Source organism: Musa acuminata, chromosome BXJ2-1 (assembly GCF_036884655.1).
Source record: "Musa acuminata AAA Group cultivar baxijiao chromosome BXJ2-1, Cavendish_Baxijiao_AAA, whole genome shotgun sequence".
Classification (NCBI taxonomy): Eukaryota; Viridiplantae; Streptophyta; class Magnoliopsida; order Zingiberales; family Musaceae; genus Musa; species Musa acuminata.
In genome coordinates this window covers 5,012,037-5,036,882 of record NC_088338.1, presented here as the reverse complement: position 1 = coordinate 5,036,882, position 24,846 = coordinate 5,012,037, and the positions used below count along the sequence as shown (strand labels likewise).

Sequence of the window (24,846 nt, the reverse complement as noted above, 5' to 3'; positions counted from 1 at the left end):
CCGACCCGACGAAGGCTTGATCACTAGAACATATGAACATCGACAATCAGACCAAGCCTTGCAGACTCATCGGCCATGATGTAAGGGTTCACCAACACCACTCATCATGTTACTAGTGTTAATAAAATATGTTACTTATATGATATATTTTGAGTGTCATAAATTTAATTTATCTATGTACCACCTATACAACATATCATATTACTAGTTTTAATCAAATCAGTTATATATATATATATTCATACTTTAATTCCAATGCGTCTGATAAACTAACTGTCTATCAATTTTATTTGACTAAAATATTTAAGTTAAAATTAATATAATATAATCATCAAATTCTTATAAATCAATCTTAATCTTATTTAATTTTTTATGTAAAATTAATTAGAGTGTTATATATAAATGCTTGGATGCAGTGCAGTTGATGAAGTGTAGATGAGCGTCGGCATGCTGGAGAATGATTACGGAATCCAAGGGAGCTCTTCGAAATCTTCTTCTAAGTTCGAAGGAACCTCAAAGTTTTGGGATACAATGTGGACTGTAAGAGAAACTTGTAGCCCGCATCACTGTTCTAAATCAACATATAGTGGACATGTTGGGGTTGATTTAGAACAGTGATGCGGGCTACAAGTAGCCAATTGTCTTGCAATGTGTTTGCCTTCTTTCAACCTTTCCCATACCACATATTAGTAGTTATTTCAGAATGTTTTTATGAGATTTGGGTACACCTTCTAGGATGAAAAATTTAGTTTGGGTATATACTTCACGAAGCTGTATTGAAAACGAAAAGAAACAATAAAGACCAATCTTTCAATTTAGATTTTTAAGTATTTTTATCAATAGAATTACTAGCGTTGTAGATCTTAAATTTCAATCTAATAGTGTTATTGGCAATAAATTAGACGGATAGAAAATTGATAATATGATTCATAAGTTTGTGTATGGTATTATAATGATCGAGCCTGTTTTGATGTGTTGAGTATTTATACATCGATATATATCGAGTCTCGCAGAAGTTTAAAAAATAAAAAAATAATAAAAAATAATTAATATAGGATCTACATCAAGCAATACAAATTATATCGAATGTATATATTAGTACACATCCCATCAAATATATTTGATAATAAACATCCGGTTTACAAGAACTGTTGTTATAACGATTGGTATCGTGATATATATCATCCAATATCATTTAAATTAAATAGTAAAAAAATGAAGCTGAATTAAAAATGTTATTACCTCACCTTATGCACCCTCTGTGTTCCATTTAATTTACCAAAATAGCCACCTTCACCCTACTATAGAAGTGGGACTTATCTCATGTAATTGACTTAATTTTCCTATTCATCTCTATCGAGCCATTACGCGTTTACACATTTGACTTGGAGTCAACGAACCTTTAGCTCAAGTCTACGAGAGTCGTCCCCAAGGTGTTAAACTCACGACCAAAGGCGCGAGTCGGACGACGCGATGCGTTTCCAGACGGGTAATCTAAATCGTGGCTCGAGTTGAACCATATGAATCACAGTCGATGTAAGCTAATGGGTTCCATCGTGGCCGCCCATCCTCTTCCGGATTCGCAACCACGGCATCTCTCTCCCTCTCTCTCTCTCTCTCTCTCTCTCTCTCTCTCTGTGGATCCCCTTCGTTCCTTCCTCATCTCCCTCTCGCGCACATCACTAACGCTCGCTCTAAAGCTTTTCGCACACCTCCGCAAGGTAAGCACCCCCTCGTTCGCTCTCTCCCCCCTCGATCAGAAATTAAAAATCGCACCTTTTATTCCATGTGCAGTAGATCAAGAAACATGTTGCTTTTTGATGATTGCTGCACAAAGCTGTTTGGTCGTTTCATCTTTCCCATTCAATAAGTTATTCTGATCGGGCGAGCTTCATCTCCGCCTTCCCTTTTTGTTTCTTAAAGTATTCTTCTTCCTCCTCCCTTCGACGTGAAATCCGTCTGAGATTTGTTAGATTATGTTGTTTGCTGTTCGCCGGTTTTCGTCACGTGTGATAAATTTATATGATTTTTGACGATTGATGGGATGATTAGACTGATACCTTGTGGATCGTTTGGGTATAGAGAGTGAACAGCTTGCCGGATTTGCCACATTATTTTTGGTTATCACTGTGGGGGGGATTTTGTTGCCTATAAATGCCCCTGATTAGCTGCCGAACGAGACCGACTATTTGGTAATAACTCAGTAGCTGAATTCGTTCAGGGTACAAGATAATACAATTTGTTAGGAAAAGTAACAATATATGACTATATGACTCAGAATTGAGCAGTGAAAGATATTTATATAGATGGAAGTGTGCGTGCGTGAGAGTGGGCCTTGGTACAACGGTAAGATTGCTCCTTTGCAACCTGGGAGATCAGAGTTGGAGTCACGAAAATAACATCTTTAAATATTTAAAGGTCAGGCTGTATATATTGACCCTCCCCAGATCTCGCATTGACAGGAGCCTCGTGCGCACTGGTACAACCTTCAAGGAAGATTCTAGAATCTGATAGCTTGAATGAAACTATTCCTTTAGTTTGATCAACTGTGATGTTAAGATTGATGATTGTATCCCACCAAATTGGGTGATAATCTTGACCATCTTGTAAAACTGTGTAACTTGTCATAGCGTGACTAACAAGATACCTGTATATTTTACAAGTTTCCTGTTTTACATAAATATGTAATTGATATGAAATTAAAATTTTGGATTTAGGTTTTAAAAGAAAAATAAAAACCTTTACTTACTGACTATCTGTTCAAGAAGAAGACAATTGCTGCTAACCTTCTTTGTGTTTTTTAGATGATTAGTGAAGATTGATCAGTATGCTGGTGCCAAATTCATGATGTTTATGGTTTCACTTTTGATGAAGGAATTTTACATGAGTGATTAATGGTGCAATGAGAAATATTTCTACACATATGGTTTATTTTGTAAGAGTTACTGCTAAGTTAGTTTTATGTTATTCCTACAAATTCATGATAGTTGATTTGCTTTTCATCATCATTATGTTATTTAACCTTAACTTTAGGATCTTCAATAACTAATTCCTATAATTTTGATTTTCTTGAAAATAAATATTAAAATGAAAATTTCTTGTTATGTTATTTAGCCAGTGACTGATTGATCGTTGACATTGATGCAAAATGTGGACCTATTCAGTTTTCTCTTGCTTATTTGTCATGTATTTCGTTTGTTCATATTTCTTTAATTTGATCAACTTACTATTTACTATCAACTAGATATTAGAGTGGACTTTCTTTTCTAGAGATTTTTGTGAGTTTTATCTTATCATCTTACTCTATATTAAATTTCAACGAACTATGTTAGTCAATTATTTGTTCTGTTTCTGCTTTTTCTCTTCACTAATTCATTATCAAGATTTACACATCATTGAAAATTTATTTATTTATTATTCCTGTGAAACATGTATGCAATTTTAGTAAATCGAAAAATAGGCAGGAGAATATAGTTGAGTTAAATAAACAAGAATTTTTTTAAGTAAAAGCTTGAGGTATCTTGGATCAATTATTCAACAAGTTAGAGAGCTCGATTAAGATATTATTCATAGAGTAAAAATAAAATGATTAAACTAACGAGGGGCTTCAGGAGTCTTGTATAATCATCAAAGACTTTTGAGATAAAAAAAAATTATAAGACAATTGTGAGACCAATAATGCTTTATGGATTTGAGTGTTGGACAATTAAGAAAGAACATATACAAAAAAATTATATTTATGAGTTGAGAATGTTGAGATAAATGTGCGAAACTACTAAGAAATATAGGAAAAGAAATACTTTTATTTGAGAACAACTAGTTATTGCTTCGATAAAGGATAAGATGAGAGAATATCGATTAAGATGATATGAGCATGTGCTTAATAGATATTCAGATGCAGTAGTTAGAAGTAGTGAAATGATTAATGTTAGTGGTACGAGAAGAGGTAGAGAAAGATCTAAAAATACTTTAATAGAAACTATAAATAAATATTTAAGTATTTTGAACTTAACTAAACATATGATTTTTTACAAATCTCAATGAAGACAAAAGATCCATATAGTTGATCCCAAATAGTTAAGACTTACGATTTTGTTATTATTGTTGTTGTATTGTTCTTGTACAACATGTGGGATTAATTATATAATAGGAGGGAAATGATTGTCTTGGATACACGATGGTATTCTCTTATTTTATTTATATTTCAGGAAAAAAAATTTTTAGTAGACTTTGAAGGGGATGCTCTATTATGAAATTGAAATAAGTAAAACCACTATGAGTTGAGATGTGGGGAAAATTAGCAATAACAATAAGAAAAATAAGTTCATATGCATTACCTATTGCCTGACACCATGTCGGACGTTGTAGTGGCTCAATTAAGTTTCCTTATTCTAATTTATTTTTTAATACAGTCACAAAAAATGTTATGAAGTAGAAAATAACTTTATGCAATGGATGAGCACAAATAGAAAAGTTTGGGGTTATGAATGAAAGGTTAAAAAAAGAAAAAAAAAGGCATTTAGAAATGAAAAGTGCTAAAAAAAGTAAAGCTATAAGATAATAAGTGCCAAGCCACTTAAAGCAGCCTTTTCATGCATATGAAACCATTGTAATCTTTCTATTCACATTATAGTGACCTTTTTTTGAAATAAAAATTGGATTAGCGCTTGCTTGACTTCTATAAGACTCCATTATGTATTAAACTAATTAATTATGATCTTTCAATACTTATCAACTCTTCGATCTAGGAATGATGGTTGCTACAGGGAAGTTGGGAAAAGCCATATTTGACTAAGGAGTGACACCCAATGCATGAGTCTTTCAACAATGTAGGGCTTGGTGAGGGTTAATGTAACCAGCCTTACCCTGCAAGCAAGGAGGTTTCAACTTTCAATGTCTCGAATCTTGGTTACATAGGTCGAGAAACAACAATTCTATCATGAAGTTAAAATTCACCCTTAGAATTTTGATCAAGAAGTAAAGCTCCATAGATCATTTATTCAAGGTTCATTTAGGGAATACAGGAGTAAGATAAGCATTTATTTTTGTTTCAAGTTCTTTGTTGGATGTAAATTCCATTTAAACATTTCTATTTCCATGCAGCGATGTCATTTGCCAAGTACCTTGTGCAGAATTATAATACAAATAAAAATTTGAATATTGTTGGAGAATCCTCTTTCCGTTACACTTGACATTCTTTCTTTCCTTGGTCTATCTTCTTACAAACATGCTTTGTTTTTCCACACATTCTTACTTCTAACTTTATTAATAGAGTTATGATATTTAGGAGGGGTGATTTAAACTATCTGAGAGTGCCTCTATTCATACATCTGGGTTGGTTAGTGCATTGTTACACAAGTGATAGGTCTCAGGTTTGAATCCACATGTGAGCGTCATATACGCCATTTGATGTAATGGAACATTCTTCCATTTTTTTTTTAACAATGTGAAATAGCTTTTTCATCATTTCATTGTAAGAAGCTAATTGTACAGTTTACTTTACCCACAGTTTTTAGATATATAAAGCTGTGTCGGACGCACCAAATAGCATTCTAGGGTTAACTGAGAATGTTTATTGTACACTGACTTGCTATTTCCGCAGAAATGCTTATTGTGTCCTTCAAAGAATTATAAAGATGATATTCTGTTTGAAATTTGTCAATACAGGTTGATTAACCATCAACCTTGAAGATGCCATTTGATATTGTGTCTAAACCAAGGGCAGATACATTTAGGAGTGTTGCCGTTGGTGAATGGTATGAGTTATTTCTTTAGTTATTCAAGCACAAATTAGAATGATAAAAACAAGATACAAAAGGGCTGTGCAGAAGGAGACAATTAGAGGGGTTAACCATGGATTATATTTTTCTGCAATACAAATAATATGTACATAGGAAAAATGTGTCTGAAGGCAATAAAGATTAAAAAGTTCCCATTATTTAGTTTAACGACATTTGGTTTCTTCTAAAGTAATTCCGTAGGAGTTTCGAAGCATTTATTCTTGTCAAACTCCATAAGTGACTAGTAGGACGTCACATGGTGGAAAAGACTGAAGCAAGACACAACTGAGGATACACAAATTTGGAGAAATGAAACTCATAATGAAAACATTAATTTCCCTTGAAGTCTTTTTTACCTTCTTGTGGATTGATTTGTAGCCGTAGGTGATGCATCCATCACCATTCATGGAAGTCATTTTATCTTCTTTTCTTTTGGACAATGTTTGCTTTGCTGTAGAAAACTCAACCAGATTAAAAGGAGACAAAAGCTTTATGACCTGAGAGTTGAAGAAACAAACCTAATAGGAAGCTACTTTTATAAATGTAGATAACCAATTATACATGCATACAATCTGATGTGTATATGTGTGTTTGTGCACTGTGAGATGGCGCTTGTGATAGAGTTATTGGAATATCTGCTTTTTGCAATTTGGTTATGATAGAAACTACAACTCTGCAAGGAAATAGGCGATTGAGTTTAACTCTTGTTGTGTGTTTTCCTAGGATCTCAGGCATATATGTATATTTACGGCATACAGTGAAATGCAGCTCGTGATAGAGTTACTGAAATATCTGGTTTTTCTAATTTGGTTATTATATGTTAAAAGCTATGACTGCTAACAAATTAGGAGATTGTCTTTAACCCCTTGTATTGTGCTTTTCTGGGTTTTGATTAAGATTAAAAATTTAATTTCTGGACAGTCAATTGTTGTTGGAGTGCAGGTCTTTTAGCTCTTCCCTTGTAGTTATTTTCCAACGAAACCTATATATTTTTCCTTGTTATTGCTTTCTTTATCATTTTTCTCAACGTTCACTTGTCTGTTTGTTTAGGAATGTTGGGGCGATCATCAGCAGTGACTTTACCGACCCATGAATACTCAGCATCCTGCTCTCTCTTGGTACATCCTTTTTTACGACTTCCTTCTCATTTGATATTAACTTTTGCCTCGTTGTTGCATATCGTAGAGAGAGAAATTTATCAATAATTAAATAGGACAAACCTAGTGAATGAGTTTTCTGCCAATATGCATCTGAGGAGAGTTAATGTATATGCATCATCTCTACCGATATTACACCTAGGGAGGATCAACATACTCAACCTTCCTTACAAGTAGAAACGATATTTCTGTGATTTAAACCATAACAACAAGTAGAAAATCACTTATGACAGTTTATGCTATAAATTAATTAAACTAAAATGAGTTTGCATCGTTGTATAAGATCTATTTTCCTCCCTCATCTGAGTCCTGCTATCTAGAAGATTAACTTTGGGCATTTGTTTGAGACATGCATGGCAGTCAAAAGACTCAAAACAAAGTGTCTGATATATTAATTTATCTGTGTACCAATTGTACCACTTATCATATTACTAGTGTTTAATCAAATCTGTTACATATATGATATTTTGACTGTCATAAATTTGCTTTTTTCCAGTTGGATACTTCAATTCCAATACCAAATTTGGTGCTGCCTATATGTAAATCATCATGTGGATTCAGGCCCATTGTTCGAATGAGTGCAAGCCGAAACAACAGTTGTAATTTAAGTTGCACTTCGAAAAAGTGGAGGATACACTCAGTTGAACAGGTACAAGCAGTTCTATTAGAAGACGAACAGAAGAAAACATGGGAGACGTGCACAGAAATACTCTCCACATTAAAATTTTCGATTGAGGAAGCAGACTCCATTCTCAAAAAGGCATTTGGCTGGGTTCATTCACCCTATTGGGGGGAAGAAAGAAGCAAGGAAGTTCCAAAGGTACAAAAGGTAAATGAGATGTTGGATTACATCAAAGGTTTGGGCCTTAATGATGAGGACCTATACAAAATACTGAAGAAGTTTCCTGAGGTGCTTGGATGCAGTCTAGTTGATGAAGTGCAGACTAACATTGACATGCTGGAGAAGGATTGGGGAATCAAAGGGCAAGCTCTTCGTAATCTTCTTATTAGGAATCCTAAAGTTTTGGGCTACAATGTGGATTGTAAGGGAGACTGCATGGCTCAGTGCACTAGATGTTGGGTTCGATTTTAGAACAGTGATGAAGGCTACAAGTAGCCAATTGTCTTGCAATGTGTCTGTATTCTTTCAACCTTTCCCATGCCACATCATAGTAGTTATTTTAAAATGTTATTATGAGATTTGGGTACACCTTTAAGATGGAAATTTAGTTTGAGTATTCTTCATGAAGCTGTATTGGAAACCAAAAGAAGCAATAAATACCAAGCATTCAATTTAGATTTTCAAGTACTTTTATCGATATAATTATTAGTGTTATAATAGTGATATTCATAATAAATTAGATTGACAGAAAATTTATATTATGATTCATAAGTTTGTGTACATCAAATGTTGATACATTGGTACATATCAGAGTCTCGAAAAAAATCTAAAAAATTAAAAAGATAAAAAAATAAACAATCAATATAGGAAGTGATCCATGTCCTGTATCCAACGTATATAGGACATGTTACCTTGTTTTATATATCAAAATCTCTTAGATACCATAAATATTGTTCATATATCAAATCACAGTTATAAATCTTGATTGATATTACTAATGGTATCATGATATATACCATCCAATATCATTTAAACAAAATACTACAAAAACTGAAGATGAATTAAAAATGTTATTACCTCACCTTCTGCTGCACTGTCTCTGTTTCATATAATTTACCAAAATAACCACCTTGACCCTACTATAGAATTGGCCCTTATCTCATGTAATTGACTTAAGTTTCCTATTCGTCTCCATCGAACCATTACGCGTTTACACATTTGACTTGGCGTCAACGAACCTTAGCTCATGCAAACAAGAGAAGTCCCAATAAATGTTGCATGTCTGGTCCACTAAACCCACGACCAAAGGCACGAGTCGGAAGACGTGTCGCGTTTCCAGGAGGGTGGCTTAAATCGTCTCTTGAGTGGTTCCGTGAATCACCGTCGATGTACGCAAATGGGTTACAATCGTCTCGTGGCGGCCCTTCCTTTTCCGGATCCCCACCCACGTCTCTCTCTCTCTCTCTCTGGATCCCCTTCGTTCCTTCCCCATCTCTCGCTCTCGCACATCAGTGACGCTCGCTCGAAAGCTTTTCGCACGCCTCTGCAAGGTAAGCATCCCCTCGCTCGCTCTCTCCCCACTGATCAGAAATTAAAAATTGCACCTTTTATTCCATGTGCAGTAGATCAAGAAACATGTTGCTCTTTGATGATTGCTGCAGAAAGCTGTTTGGTCGTTTCATCTTTCCGATTCATTAAGTTATTCTGATCGGACGATCTCCATCTCCACCTTCCTTTCTTGTTTCTTAGAGTATTCTTCTTCCCCCTCCCTTCGACGTGAAATCCGTTTGAGATTTGTTAGATTATGTTGTCTGCTGTTCGTCGGTTTTCGTCACGTGTGATAAATTTATATGATTTTTGATGATTGATGGGATGATTGGACTGATGCCCTGTGGATCTTTTGGGTATAGTGGGTGAACAGCTTGCCGGAGTTGCCACATTATTTTTTATTGATAATTGTGGCGGAATTTTGTTGCCTATAGATGCCCCTGATTAGCTGCAGAACGAGACCAACTATTTGGTAATAACTCAGTATCTGAATTCGTTCATGGTACAAGATAATACAATTTGTTGGGAAAAGTAATAACATATGACTATATGACCCAGAATGTTAGAGGAAAAGATGGATATTATTACATAATTGAGCAGTGAAAGATATTTATATAGACGGAAGTGTGCGTGCATGGCGAGCCTTTGTACAACGATAAGATTATTCCTTTGCAACCTGGAAGACCAAGGATCGAGTCACGAAAATAGTATATTTAAATATTTTAAGATAAGACTTAGTACATTGATCCTCTCCGGATCCCATATTGGCGAGAGCCTCGTGTATTGGATACGCCATTTTTTAAGTATTTCAAGAAAGATTCTAGAATCTAATTCCTTTAGTTTGATCAACTCTGATATTAAGATTGATGACTGTATCCCACCAAATTGGGCGATAATCTTGACCATCTTGTAGAACTGTGTAAATTTGGCACCATTAATCACTCGTGTGAAATTCCTTCATCAGTCATTGCTAAGTTAGTTTTATCAACTCTAAAATCTGTTTTCGTTTTGGTAACGTGTGGGCGATAGCTGATTTTCTTTTCATCATCATTTTGTTATTTAACCTTGACTTTAGGACCTTCAATAATTAATTCTTATATTTGTATTTTCTTGAAAAGAAATGTTAAAATTATTTTTTATGTTATTTAGTCAGTGACTAATTGATCATTGACATTGATGCAAAATGTGGACCTATTCAATTTTCTCTTGCTTATTTATCATCTATTTCATTTGTTCATATGTTCTTTAATCTGATCAAGCGTACTATTTACTATCAACTAGATATTAGATTAGACTCTTTTTAAGATATTTTTATGAGTTCTATCTGACTATCTTACTCTAGATTAAATTTCAAGAGTCTTGTGTGATCATCGGAGATTTTTGAGATTAAAAGAAAAATTTTATAAGATAGTTATGAATCAATAATACTTTATAGATCTAGGTGTTGGATAGTTAAAAAAATATATAAAAAAATTATATTGTCGAGATAACAATGTTAAGATGGATGTGTGGAGTTCCTAGGAAATATAGGAAAAAAAAAATTTATTCGTGAATAACTATGTATTGTTTCGTTAGAGAATAAGATGAGAGAAAATAGTTTAAAATTATATGAGCATATGTTTAGGAGGTTTTCAAATGTGATAATCAGAAAATATGAAATGATTAATCTTAGTGGTACTAGAAGAGGAAGAGGATGGCCTAAAAAAACTTTAATTGAAACTATAAATAAAGATTTAAGTACTCTGAACTTAATTAAACATATGACTTTTTACAGATCATAGTGTAGACAAAAGATCCATGTAACTGATCCCAAATAGTTGGATCTTACGGCTTTGTTGTTGTTATATTATTCTTGTACAACATGTGAGACTAATAATACCATAGGAGGGAAATGATCGTCTTGGATTCACTACGGAATTCTTTTATTTTATTTATAGCTCAAGAAAAAAAGAAAATTTTAGCAGCCTTCGAAGGAGATACTCTATTTTGAAATTAAAATAAGTAAAATCCACTATATGTTGGGGTGTGGGGAAAATTAGCAATAACAATAAGAAAAATAAGATCATATGCAGTACTTATTGCTTGACACCATATTGAATGTTGTAGTGGCTCAGTTATGTTTTCTTATTCTAATTTACATTTTACTACAGTCACAAAAAACATTATGAAATAGAAAATAACTTTACGTAATGGACGAGCACAAATAGAAAAGTTTGGGGGTTATAAATGAAGGTTTAAAAAAGAAAAAAGGCATTTAGAAATGAAAAGTGCACAAAAAATTAAAGCTAGTGCCAAGCTACTTAAAGCAGCCTTTTCATGCACATGAAGCCATTATAATCTTTCTGTTCACATTATAGTGACCTTTTTTGGAAATAAAAATTGGATTAGCACTTGCTTGACTTCTATAAGACTCCAGTATATATTTAACTAATTAATTATGATCTTTTAATACTTATCAACTCTTCGGTCTAGGAATGATGGTTGCTACAGGGAGGTAGGGAAAAACCATATTTGACTAAGGAGTGACACCCAATGCATGAGTCTTTTAACAATGTAGTGCTTGGTGAGGGTCAATGTAACCAGCCTTACCCTGCAAGTAAGGAGGTTTCAATTTTCAATGTCTCGAATCTTGGTTACATAGGTTGAGAAACAGCAATTCTATCATGAAGTTAAAGTTCGCCCTTAGAATCATTTAACTAGATTCCTTATGTGATCCCATATCAAGAAGCAAGATCATCATGATAATCCTTAAACTACCTATATCTCTCTCAAAATTAGGGTTACAATAGAGCTTCAGCCAAGCCGCTGAAAACTTGAAATGATGCTGAAGCTTGAGTCGGTTTATTTTAGGAGAGTCATAGCTCGGACTAGGTTCAACTTGTTAATAGTTTGTTTATCTTTTAAATAACTTGTACTCTATCTCAAGCATGTATATGAAATGAGCTGTCAAGCTTAAGTTGTTAAAAAAACTACAATTGTTTCAAAAAGATTAAAAAAAACTGAATTGGTAATACATATTTTCCGAAAAATAAACACAAAAAAAAAAAATAAAGACTACAACAAAATCAACAATAAGTATATGCAATACATATCTGGATAATTTCAGATACATATGGTTCATCATCAAACCATTATATTTTGCATTTTCATTCCTTCTCAATTCCTACATTATTATGCACATTCAATTTATATAGCATCATTGGTTCTCATTCTTAAAGATTGATGCAACAATCAGTAAAAAGAAATGTGTTTGTTGCATTTGTATGGCAAACTTAAAATTGGACTTTCAGTTTTTCAATAATTTAATTAACAATAGCTATATATGTCATGTACATGTCTTATTATTGATCTATACCCCATATAAATTATATTATCTAGTGAGAACATTAACATGTATAAATGCTGTAGCTTAGGAGTTCTCATAAGTGTGACCATGGTAAGATGATAAACAGTCGTCCATCATTTTTAGTTTGCTTACTGGAAGTTCCTTAATTAGATTATGCAACCTCTTCACTTAGGCTTCTACTTTGAAACTCATGGAGACATACTTACACTTAGACTGCTACTTTGTAACTTGTGGAGACCGAATGACTTGGTCAATGTTGAATATTTATTGATCTACAAGTAGTTGATTATGCTTTTTATTGTTATACAGTAATTGATTATTTTTTGGGATCTTTCAGAACTCAGATTAATATCATTGGTTGAAGGTAGTAGAAGGGGTCTTCGGTTAAGGTTTTATGCTTTCAATCTATTTTTTTCTATGAAGTGTTCCTCAGATTATCAGTCCAAGATCAAAACCAATTTAAAGATGTTGGATCACTGCCTCTAGTCGCAAAGAAGCTTTAAGTATAGATATTATCCAAGTAAATGTTCATGAATGCCATTGCTAGAATACTTCTTAAATTATTCAGATGCCCTCCTGGACCTTATTTTTTTAAAATTTATATATTGATATAACATAAAGTTGGTATAAGAAATATAACAATATTAAAGAACTTGAGAATACAGCATTTCTATGGGGTATTATGGGAAAATGTGTTAATTATCCTGTTATGATGTAAGCTCATAAGCTTTAGATGGTAGAATATTAGAAAGGGCTTACACAGTGCACTGAGACTCCCGCCAATACAGGATTTGAGGATGATCAATACACGCAGCATTACCTTTAAATATTTAAAGATGGTATGATATTAGAAATAATCTTTTTTAATAATGTCACCAAAATATCTTAAATTTTGAAGTCTGAGCATTGTTGATACAAAAAAGATATATCAGGGAATACTTGAACTGAAGATTCTTTTAATTAGCTAATGTGTTTACTAAATGTTTTATTGTTTATCCGGATGTGGGTATTGTGATAACTGATAAGCTCTTATCATTATTAGTATAGTTGGATGGATCAAGTTGGCGACTTGAATTGCCAAGGGGAATATTCACAGCTAAACAACATCGGTTTCATAACTGTATTAACTCATCCTTCAAATTAACATACAGTTCAAATTACCCTGGTTATTTAAATTACCAATTTCTGTATTGGTAAATTAACATACAGTTCAATTTAAATTAACATATAGTTCAAATTAACAGTTGAGGAACAGCGTATTGACCATAACATAATAATTTGTTTACCAAAAATCCAGTTTCCTATTTTTGATAATTTTAAGAAATTCTGCTTAGAAAATTAAGAGATAACTGGAGGAAACTTACATAAGAAACAAAAAGGATAGATAAATAATTATGGGAGTTGGTTTTCTGTCTTCTGAAGGATTGAGGTGGCTAGCATAAATATCCTTTTCTTAAATGATATGAATGTTTCATATGTTTTTGAAATCATTTAAATAAAAGAAGAACCCCTGATAAATCCTTTTAAAATGTTGTACCATGCATAAAGGGGGAAAAGAAAAAGGCAGTCTAGAATACATTCTGAAGGGTTTAGACATATAGTTCCTTGATATTCATCCCATCCCCCTAGAATCAATGTGTTAAATAGTTGGCCAATTAGGCACAAGAAAATATGACATTTTATCAGAAAAAGGTAAAATCTTCTAATCAAAGTCATCCAGATTTCAGTAGTTGTTTTAATAGTTCTCTTGCAAAAACATGTTATAGTTTCATATTTCTCTTGTTTGTACTTTATCGAGTTCTGTTCCCTCAAAAATTTATCCTTGGCTTCACACTGATAAAATATCATATGACTTCACAAACTGTTGACTTCACTATTAATTTTGTTTTTTAAATTTTTTTATAAAATAAAACTTTCCATGAAACACATAAGGAAAGAATCTGCAGATATCATGAATGCAAATCACTGTCTTACTGCAGAATGAACTCTGGTGAAAATTATTGTGTTCTCTGTTGGTACCACTTGGTGATTTTTTACATCTATTTAAATGCCTACTAACAATTGTGCTAGGTTACCACAGTGACAATTGTCCTATGTTATGATAGTTTCTGCTGTGGCCATCTGTATCTCCGCAATGAGTTTAGCTTGTCTTGTGTGCCATAGCATGGATAGTCCATCACGATCCTTTAGGAGTTACTCTGTCTCAAGTTCAGAAGATGAGGGCCGATGTGCTGCAGTTACCTGCTTAATTCGGAAGGTCACCGTCGCCACTGGGACGGCTAATGCCATTTCAACATCCAAAGTGACACCATTCCCCTTGATGGCAACGGGTCAAGGAATGGCAGGAACTCCACGCCTCCTCCGAAGCCGAGCTGTGAGTAGGGACCTAGTTAGAGACTGGAATTTTGATCAACTTCATGTGGAGGGCTAGAGGTGTGGAAGGGCTTATCAGTATTCCTTGAGAGGGATAGATTGTTAGTTTGGCCACTGTTGTATATTTCATGTTGGACATATCTTAAGTCCTGCTACGTTGCTTTTCTTACACTGGTTTCTTGTTCTATATGATGACTTGGTGCAGGTATTAATCAAATAATGTATGCTAATCTGTTCAACATCTCTATAGATGTTGAGTTGTGTGCTGTCTGTTGATTGTTCTCCGAAATATTAAACTGCCTAAAAAAGTTTGAGATAGGACAATGTCTTGGCAGGCTGCTATGTACTGTGTTATTATATAGTGGTTAGACACAAGCTGTTCTGCTGCTTGAGTTTGGTAATTATCCTTCTTTTTCCCAATTTAATTATTCTATTAAGCTTTCAACAGTCTATGAAAGAACCTAAGAACCTAAGCAGGTGTTAAATTGAAATTTGATTGTCTGAGAGATACTGATTCAAAACGAATTGATGTTCTATTCTGCATTTGTCTCTTGTCGATATCGAGAGTAATCAAATCCAAGAGGTGTTGGGTCTCGCAAAATTGTGTCAGGGCGCATCGAATAAAATCCTTCTCATGTTTAAGCTACTTTAAGAGTTGAGGTGTCAGTAAAATATTAAGAGTGACAAAGAAAACCATTGATTGAATGAGAGTTTTTCAATGTGTTCACTAGAGGGCTTTTTATAGTGTGACTTAGAAATTGTTATGCTTACCGACATGAGTTGATATTGGGAATGATTTTATGTATTTTTCAAATAAGGCAAAAATGTATTGTGCTAAATTCGAGCAACGATAGGCACGATATAATCGATAACATATAGAAGATGAAACCATGATAGCTGTACAGTATAAAAATGATGAAGATGTGATATTGAGATGTCGATCAGTTAGCATTAAGGTGTCTCATATGATGCTAAGGTGTTGTTCACATAACGTTGAGGTATTTGTGAAGTCATTATTTGAGCTAATTATAATATGTAATTAGCTACCTTTAACATCTCAATATCTATATTTTCAAAAATCACATTATGGTCCATATACTTGCGAAAGTGAAATATTTAACTATGTTTCTCTTCGTGTTATCGACTTTGTTGATGGAAATACCACACGTGTTCAGTGGTAAACAAAAGTAAACTAGAGTCAGCACATACTCAGTATTAAACTTTATGATACTTTTATCATAAGAGTCGATGATGATGTAAGAAGAAACGAGGTTAAATGTTTTACTTTCATAAGTATAGAGATCCCAATGTAACTCTTAAAAGTATAAAGATCAATTAGTCCGTTATTATTTCCTATAACTTTGCAACCTAAGTACAAAAAAAAAAAAAGTTCATTTCAAGTAACTATCAAGAAGACTCAAAACTTTATTCATTGTAAGCATTAAATCGAGTAAAACAAGAAAAGGACATTTAAGAGAAACTTTAAACTTCAAATATAATTAACCTGTGAAGGCTATAGCTTCTATAGTTTTTTTTCTTTCTTTTATCCACAGTTAAAATCAACCTCATTGCTCTAACTTCAACTTGATATAGAACTTTGGCAGACTCAATCATTTATTCTTAAATTTAAAAATATTTTTTACAAAAAAAGTTAAAAAATAAAAATCTTACTAATGAAAATAAATTATTATTTCTTTATAGTAATTATTTTGAAGCCCACAAAAGGATCATTCCATCTCAAGTCAAAGGGCTGTTCTTCTATTATTCTAATATATATATATATATATATATATACACACACATTAGAATATAAGGGCAATAGTAAATACGAAATTGATTATCTATCGTGTCCTCGGAATCATCTGATAAAAGAAATATTATTTTATTTAAATGTCGAGGGTCACAAATTAGAAACGAAGAGAATACAAGAACCAAAATTTTGGGTTCCACCCTTAACCTTCGAATCTCCTCGAAGGGGCGGAGCGAATCGAGAGCAAAAGCCCGAAGAGAAAATACAGAGGGAAAAGATGCAAGGGGCCGAGGATTTAAGCATCGAAGATCTAGCTTCCAATGTCTCCACATACAAAGATCAGCTACGCGAGGTCCGATTTCGGCTTTTCTGTTTCTTTTCTGGATATTATTGTTCTTAGACCTCCCAAGGTTGGTGATTTTATTATATGCTGGCCTTGGAGGTAATCGCTTCCGTGCTATTAGGGTTTCCATGTTCATTGCGCTATGGTCTCTCGTTTCGCAGTCTAGGTTGTAATCTGGTTCTCCGTCTTGTAGGTTTTCGTGTATTCAAGATATCTTCTTTAGGGTTTCGCGGGTGTGGTATCTGTAGACTCAGGGGATTTGCTTTTAAAACATGTCTTTTGTTTGAACGTATAAGTAATCGGATTTTCTATTTGCTTGAAATTTTTTATTTTTTATTTTTTTGTTGTTTCAACTGGTTGCTGCAAGCATAGTACCATGCATTCAATTGATTTCAGCTGTTCTATGCACTTGTTTGTTATTGTGCACATTTCCACTGGATCAATCTGGCTTGATTAGTGGACCATAGAAACTTGAATCTTCTATGCAAGTAATTAAGCTAGGTGTTACAGTTGTTAATAGTTTGAATGGCTTATAATTTTACACTAGACAAAAACAGTGTAGTCAGATACATTTACTGATGCATCGGAAAACATGAATTATTTTGTAAGATCCAAAATACATGTTTGGCTAAAATTTAGATCATAGACCTTTTTCACCATCTCCATGAGGATACACAGATATTTTATTTCACCAGTGAGAAAACCAGATACTGTTCAAGAATTGGGACATGGTGTAGGGGCACTGTGTTTTTGTACGAGTGTGCATACTGTTTGTATCTAAGGTTGCTATTGCTAGCTTCCTAATTTAACAAAGTTTGTTGCTTGAGATAAACGCAGAGAATTGTATTTTACCATGTGGAGAATATGGAACATAGCAAAGAAAGTCATGTTGAAACCATTTAGGTATGTTTCCCAAAGCATGTAGTTTCAATGACGAACTTTTTTGGATTATGTTATGCATTATCCATCATGTGATGATGGAAGTTGAGGGATTCCAGTGGGCCCCTTCAACAGTTACTCATGGCAACAATATGTGCCTAATTCTTACTCTTTAACCTGGTCTCTCAACTTTGCTGGCATCTTTTTCAGAAATAAGATGTTTTAGCTGTAACTGTTTATTCAATTCCTTGATTATTTTATGGGAAAGTTATTATTGGCTTATTGCAGATATTCTTGTACATATTCCAGAAAATTTTTCTTGTTTTTTACTATTCAATGTATTACCAGCTAATGTCTGGTGCCATTTTAGTTTCCTTTTTGTTTCACTGTGATAAGGATTTTTGTCAGCATCCATGATTGTAAGACTTCTTATGCTTGATGATGTAAAATTCACTTTTTTTTATTCCTTTGTTTATTTTCCCTAAACATCTTTACAGTTCAACTTGTTCTGGATAAATTGATATTTATCTCTATGTTTCAGGTCAGAAAACTTTTGGCTGATGACCCTGGAAACTCTGAATATGCAGATATGGAAAAGGAGCTTGAAGAGGTAAGCTGCATTGATGCTTTAGTAGTAATTTCTGAAACAATGTATCACCTTACTTGTGAAACATGGATGTTCACCGTATTGACTGCTTGTGGTTCTACGTGAGCTATACTAACTCTCAGCTCTAGTGCAATACAAATATTCATAGCAAGAAAGAATAATGTCTCTTTTTGCCTTGTCGTACTTATAAGTTTTCAATACATGCTATTGCTTTGCCATGTGTTCTTCAAGGAACGATAAGATATTTCAAGGATAGCATGATCTGGCTGCATCACGGCGGAGGGTTTTGATGAGGATTTTAGATTCTCTTAACACCTTGAAAGGTGAGAAGGGTGATTTGTTGTAATAGCTCTCTTGTTTGCAGCAGTTGGAGATATATGGGCTATTGTGACCAGAAAAGCAAGAGCTATATGTGAAAGATTGTGTTTTAATATGCCATCACTCTTTTATCTTGGTTTTCTGCAGGTTTTGCCTTTCATAATGGCAGAATGCCTGCCTGCTTATGATAACCTGGTTTCAGATGTTCACGCAGCATCCTAAGTCTGAAGCTTTAGATCGAAATGTGGTTTGTCAAGAAAAATAGGTTCCTCCTTTCTATGCTAAATTTAGTGTTACTTTTGAGAATGTAGGTTATTGCACTGACAGAGGAACTCTTGGTGACTGCAAAGCCAGCAGATGCTAACCAGCTTGATACAGATGCATCTCCCCAGGATCAGTTTGGTGGAGCATCTCAGTCGAAGGTGGTAATTCCATCAATGATTTTATCTGGTCAATTATGGTCTTATTTTTCATTTTGCAATTTGTATAACTTCATTAAACAAGTTATCTACTAAATATTGGATAAGGTGGAAATCATATGAAAGTTTATGCATTTATATTTCTGTTATGTTGCATAATATGTCCACAATTTACAAGCTTGCAGTCTTGTATGCTGTTCATCACAAGTATAGTATTGATTCAATTACTTATCCTTCCAGTTCTCTCAATTATGACGTAACTCTTGTTCAGTTGGTCTTGATATGCTCTTGCTTTACGGTGAAGGGCCTAAGTTCACTGTGTTGTTTTATTTTATACATGAGAAACATCAACTTTGCTCTATGGCATATTTTAAATACATGAGAAACATAAACTTTGCCCTATGTCATATTTTAAAATACTTGTTAAATGTTAGTTCTGGTTTATTTCTTCAAACAAATTAACATGATGTTTTAAATTTCTTATCTTTTTAAGAAAATTTTCATGTATGAACTTATTCCTTTGTGTTACCTTCCAGTTTGTCTTAACCAATGCCTGGCATCTTTACTTTAGGCATCATATGAACATTCTCAGCTGTATGGATTTTCTTCTGGTACTAAAGTTCAAGCGGTTTGGAGTGAGGATGGGGAATGGTATGTATGCCATGATAGGTTTAATTATGTTAGTATATTTTTCTTTCAATTGTTTCACCTATTCTCTTTTATGTGTTGATTAGTTGAATGTTTAGGTATGATGCCACAATCGAGGCTATTACTCCTAATGGGTATTATGTCTGCTATGATGACTGGGGAAACAAGGAGGAGGTATGTAAATTTTTGAGTTGAATTAGATGACTATCCAGAAGTTTTCCCTGAAGCATCCATTTTTTTCCATAATTTATGAATATTTTTTTTGGGTAAAACATCATTAATGGATAGTTTAGAAGACAAGAATTAAAACTTTAAATCCAATTTAAAGTATGTGAATAGAGAATAGATGGTTTAAGAAGCTTTCTGTTCAACAATCTTAAGCGGTTCATGGTTGATGACATTTTATAACTGCCATCTTGTCGCAGTTTCATACATGTTATATTTATGCTACTTTTGGTTAATTGAGCACCATTAGAAAACATTTGCATGAAATAAGTTTTCTTTTGCATTCAGTATAGTTGGAGCATCTTCTTCTCCTATTCATTTATCTTCTCTCTCCATTATTGATGATTTATGTGATCTACATGAAGGGAAATCTTAAAGATCCTGTTCATCATTATGATTTTGCATCCTTGCATCATCTTTTGTACATTGACACCTTGGGCTTGGAGTTGTGTTGTGCCACATTGCGTAGACTTGTTAGTAAGTACAAAACCTTTCTATGCAGGGAAAAATCATAGCCATGTTTCGACTATAAGTAAGTGAATATTAATTGTTTCATAAAGCATGCATTGTAAAACATGTTATGTAGCTGCAAAAAGATATTTTGAATAATAATATAACGAACCAAGCCCAATTTTGAAGACGCAAAAGGGCTTTTCCTGGTAAATTCACCATAGTTTTGGGCCTTTCATCTCTCCTTGTCTAAGGTGTGAATTTCACATTACAAATTCTTATTTAAAAAATGTTCTTGTTTCTGTTATGACCAATTTTCAATTGGAACAGAATGTTTATCTCCTATCTTTTAAATACTAAAATTTCTAGTTCATTCTGTGTTGTCAACCATCCTTCCTCTCCTCTAGTGTTTGCTACTTTAAATTGGATGTAATTTGCTAGATTCAATTTATCATGTGTTGAACTCCTTATTCACTTATATCTCCCTGTTTAGCATTTTCCAGTCACTCTACTGTGTTCAACTCAGTGGCATTGTGGAATTTGAACCTTCTGTTCTTGAATTCTTTTGTTTAGGTCTTCTCTATCAAATTGTTTGTGAACAAGGCACCAATTTTTATTTTATTACTACTATATTTTATCCAATATTGCTTATGTTACCTAAATGAACCACTCTATTAACTTGTGATGATTGCTGTTGATGCTGCATCCAGGTGGATCCTGCTAATGTTCGGCCAGTTGAAGAGGGTGATGCATTGTTAGAAGCTGAAAGAGAAGCTGAGGCTACCCGACAAGCCATCAAAAGGAAAATTGCACAAGCTGCTACAACCGACTTCCAAGCACGTACCTTACCTGCCAAACTTCGTATTGATCCCAATGATCCTGATGACGTGGTAAGTAAATTGACCAGCTGCTCACTATGGTTTCCAGAACCAAGTAATTGGGTGTTCTCTAGAGACGAATATTATGTTCATTATACTGCTTGTGCCATTTCTTTGTGTTATCAGATATAATGTCACCCATTTTAATGCCTTTTGGGTCTTTATCTGTAACTAGATATTCTTCTTGATTCACCAGTAATCCTTGTAATATTTGGAATACTAAAACATACTTGTTTCCTAATGCCAGGTCAACAAGAAAATGATGATTACCAAACACAATTTGCTTCTCTCATGAGGAGTATGAAACTAATTAGATAGTAGGCCCTTACCATCTAAGATATGATCTGCTACATACAATTATATGTTGGGCATGTGTAAATTGAATAAAAAGGGCAGTGGTTGTGAAAATGAGTTAAATCTACTGCTGGCGTAATAATTTAGGAATAAAACTGATGTCATCTAATTTGCTTAAACCCATATAATTGTGGAGTTTATGTGAAGATGGAGTTATGTCAATTATACTGCTTGCATATGCCATCTCTTTAATCTTTGGAATAGTAAAACATATTTACATTCTTTTCCCCTTATCTTTTGTAGCTTGGAATTTTTCTAAGCACTGTTTCATTGTGCAACAAGTACTTGCTTGTGATTTGCCTGTTCTTTCTTTCAAGCATTTTTGCTAAATAACAGATTCTTGCATGTATTGGCAGAAAGCTTCTAAGCGCAAGAAGATACATGCTTTCAAGTCAAAGGTTCGCAGTGAACAACTAGAAGTTGCACAAAATAAGCGGCAGAATGCATGGCAGCAATTCCAATCCACCAAGGGAAAAACTAAGAAGGTAAAAAATAATCAGGATTTCATTTGTCATATTTGGCTTTTGTTTTGGAGGGCAGGGTTTGATACAACTGTAAAGTTGCTCCTTTGCGACCTGAAAGATTAGGTGTTGAGTCACGGTAATTGCATTTCTCTATTTAGAGTAGGAGTCATGTACATTGACCCTCTCTAGACCCCAAACCTCACATTAGCGGGAGCTTTATGTACTGGTTACGCTCATATTTATGCTTTTCTTTTGTTGCGGCCACTACTCTATTCATCAGTTTCTATGGCAATGCCAGCTTACTTTCATAATGTGCACAATCATTATCAGATTTCAATTGATCTTTTGATGTTGCAGATTGGATTCTTCTCGGGTCGTAAACGAGAAAGTATCTTCAAGTCCCCAGATGATCCTAGGGGCAAGGTTGGTGTTACTGGCAGTGGAAAGGGACTGACAGAGTTCCAGAAGAGGGAGAAGCACTTGCACCTCAAGGGAGGTTCGGTGGATGCAGAGGACTAAGTTTGTGGACTGTTTAGATTGATACTCCTTCCTACCCTCAGCTAAAACAGGGTCTCATGACTCGATGAGGATTCACATGTAGTCTTTTCCAAGTGCACTTGATGCTTTGTTTCTCGACATCATTTTAATTAGTTGGATACGCAGCAGTGCCTTCTTATAACCTATGGTCGCATAATTAAATTTGCATGTAGATACTCTGGAGAGCGAGGGGTTAAAATTTTTCCTGGTTCGGTTCGGACCGATTGGTATTATGGATCAACCGGATGTGAACCGGGACATTGATCATCCCATTTTGGATGGTTTGGGCTGGCTTTTTTGTTATCCCTAAGATGTCAGATCTGTGTTATTCTTTAACCGAACTGGATGTTGTTTAGGGCTTCGTTTCTTTCTACTGGAACCTGATGTTTTAGGGCTCACAAATACTTTCAACTGAACCCGATGTTTCGCCCTGGCGCATTCTCCCTCTCTGAACTGTCGTGCAGTAGTTGTCGCCGCCTGCTCGTTAGAGCATTATGGGTGGTGTTATTATATTATTGTGTATCCGTATCATCCTCCTGACATGTCAAGGATGTAAGCGAAGCTTAAAGTTTGATGGGCATCCAATCAATTATCACCACTACTTGCAAGCAATGAAGCAGCACTACTGCCGAAATGCATATATACCTGTGCGGAGGTAGGATTTACCACATTGCTTCATCGCCAGATGCAGCAAATAATTTATGTTACGAGAATCGAAGAATAAATCTTCTAGTAGAAGATGGGTTAATTATATATTACCCATAGTTAATTATCTTTAGCGTTTCTATTCTTATATTTCAAAAAATTATATTGGTATTAAGTGAAACATATAAGTCCATTTATTCTAACGACGTTAGTTTTATTGATAGAAACACAAAGACAAAGGGTAAAATGATAATTTTAACGTTCGGTGGTGACGGATAGAGACGTCGTTGGCATCAACGTCGATGTAGTTGTCTGGCCATCTTTGACGACGACAAGGTCCACTCCATCATGACGCCACCCGCCTCTACAAGGAGCACACCACCGACCTCATCGCTGCTCTTCTCGCGTCGCTCTGCATCTACATTGACGTTGATGGTGATGGTCACCGTGATATCTCTAGCGAAGATGGAGGTCACCTCACCGTTGACCCATTGGGAGGATCCTAGCATTGACCTAAAGCTTGGGTCACCCGAGTTCTTCCCACTCCCTCTGCTACCACGTTAGTTCTGGCACCATATCTCGTTAAGAGGCTCTCTCGTCATTTTGCATCTACGTTGGCATTGATGCAGACGTGTTAGATGTTGTCTAGGTCAAGCCGACTGCTGAGGAAACTCAATGACCCGATTCGAGGGAGGTGGATCATGGCGTCCACGACGGAGTATGCCACCTTGCAAGAGTCATACAAGTCGAAGAGTTGGAACCAATTGACGATGGATGTTGCCCTCTACGGTGTAGCATTGGGCACCAACCAAAGCTTGTCCATGTTGTTGCCATTATGCGAGAGGCGATTGGAGCAAAGGGCGAGCATGGCCGTGAACGGGTCGAGGGAGGCGATGAAGTTTTTCATGCACATGATGAAGTGTTTTTAATGAGAGCAAACCGGGGGAGGGAGGGGGAGGAGGGGGTAGGCAGAGGCGTCTTCAACTATAGCAAGATGGGAGAGGAATTTGGGGGTTCTGAGGTGCTACTCCCAAGAGAGGGGGATGGGGAGCCACCACCATTATCTGTTTTGATGTTGATGTAATTTTCGAGCAGTAACTACATCAACGTTGACATAGATGTAGAGCAGCACAAGGTGAGCGACGATGAGGTTAGCGGCATGCTCCTCGTCGAGGTGAGTGGCGTCATGGTGAGAATGAATCTTATTGTCATTGGAGGCGACAAGGCAACTACGTCGATGTTGACGTCGTCGATCGTCGTCCACTATCAAATTTTAAAATTATTTTTATCCTTTATTTTCATATTTTCATCAATAAAATTGATACTGTTATGGTAAATAAACATAGATGTTTCGTTTTTGTAACTATAAGAATGCCAATGTAACTTTTTAAAGTGTAGGAATACAAAATAATTAACTATAAAGGATAATATACTAAAAGATGAGACTCCATTAATCAAATGAAACAAATTTAGTTTTTTTTTCTTACATGTATTACCAATATA

The 24,846-nt window shown here is 34.7% G+C and overlaps 3 protein-coding genes across 8 annotated transcripts; all 3 read left to right on the top strand.

Moving 5' to 3' along the window:
• The first annotated feature begins 1,563 nt into the window (after positions 1-1,563).
• On the top strand, positions 1,564-8,234 carry LOC135598554 (uncharacterized). 3 transcript variants are annotated; one of them, XM_065092561.1, is made up of 4 exons: positions 1,568-1,721; positions 5,668-5,756; positions 6,831-6,898; positions 7,434-8,234. In XM_065092561.1, exons 3-4 carry the CDS (start codon positions 6,833-6,835, stop codon positions 8,028-8,030), a joined length of 663 nt encoding a protein of 220 aa, XP_064948633.1. In that variant the 5' UTR covers positions 1,568-1,721; positions 5,668-5,756; positions 6,831-6,832; the 3' UTR covers positions 8,031-8,234. The 3 variants fall into 3 exon arrangements, with proteins under 3 accessions (XP_064948632.1, XP_064948633.1, XP_064948634.1); XM_065092560.1 differs by lacking the exon at positions 5,668-5,756 and having other exon boundaries at positions 1,564-1,721; XM_065092562.1 differs by lacking the exons at positions 1,568-1,721; positions 5,668-5,756 and adding an exon at positions 1,736-1,922.
• A 706-nt stretch (positions 8,235-8,940) lies between these two features.
• LOC103983719 (uncharacterized) lies at positions 8,941-15,067 on the top strand. Of its 4 annotated transcripts, XM_065092559.1 has the most exons (3): positions 8,973-9,109; positions 9,182-9,309; positions 14,559-15,067. In XM_065092559.1, the coding sequence occupies exon 3, from the start codon at positions 14,588-14,590 to the stop codon at positions 14,882-14,884; it is 297 nt and encodes a 98-aa protein (XP_064948631.1). In that variant the 5' UTR covers positions 8,973-9,109; positions 9,182-9,309; positions 14,559-14,587; the 3' UTR covers positions 14,885-15,067. The 4 variants fall into 4 exon arrangements, with proteins under 4 accessions (XP_009399268.2, XP_064948629.1, XP_064948631.1 ...); XM_009400993.3 differs by lacking the exon at positions 9,182-9,309 and having other exon boundaries at positions 8,941-9,109; XM_065092557.1 differs by lacking the exon at positions 9,182-9,309 and having other exon boundaries at positions 8,971-9,109; positions 14,524-15,067.
• Positions 15,068-16,732: 1,665 nt separating this feature from the next.
• Positions 16,733-22,840, top strand: LOC135598553 (uncharacterized). Its single transcript, XM_065092556.1, has 8 exons — positions 16,733-16,928; positions 18,340-18,408; positions 19,035-19,145; positions 19,714-19,793; positions 19,889-19,964; positions 21,176-21,355; positions 22,054-22,182; positions 22,519-22,840. The coding sequence occupies exons 1-8, from the start codon at positions 16,854-16,856 to the stop codon at positions 22,678-22,680; spliced, it is 882 nt and encodes a 293-aa protein (XP_064948628.1). The 5' UTR covers positions 16,733-16,853; the 3' UTR covers positions 22,681-22,840.
• Positions 22,841-24,846: the final 2,006 nt, after the last annotated feature.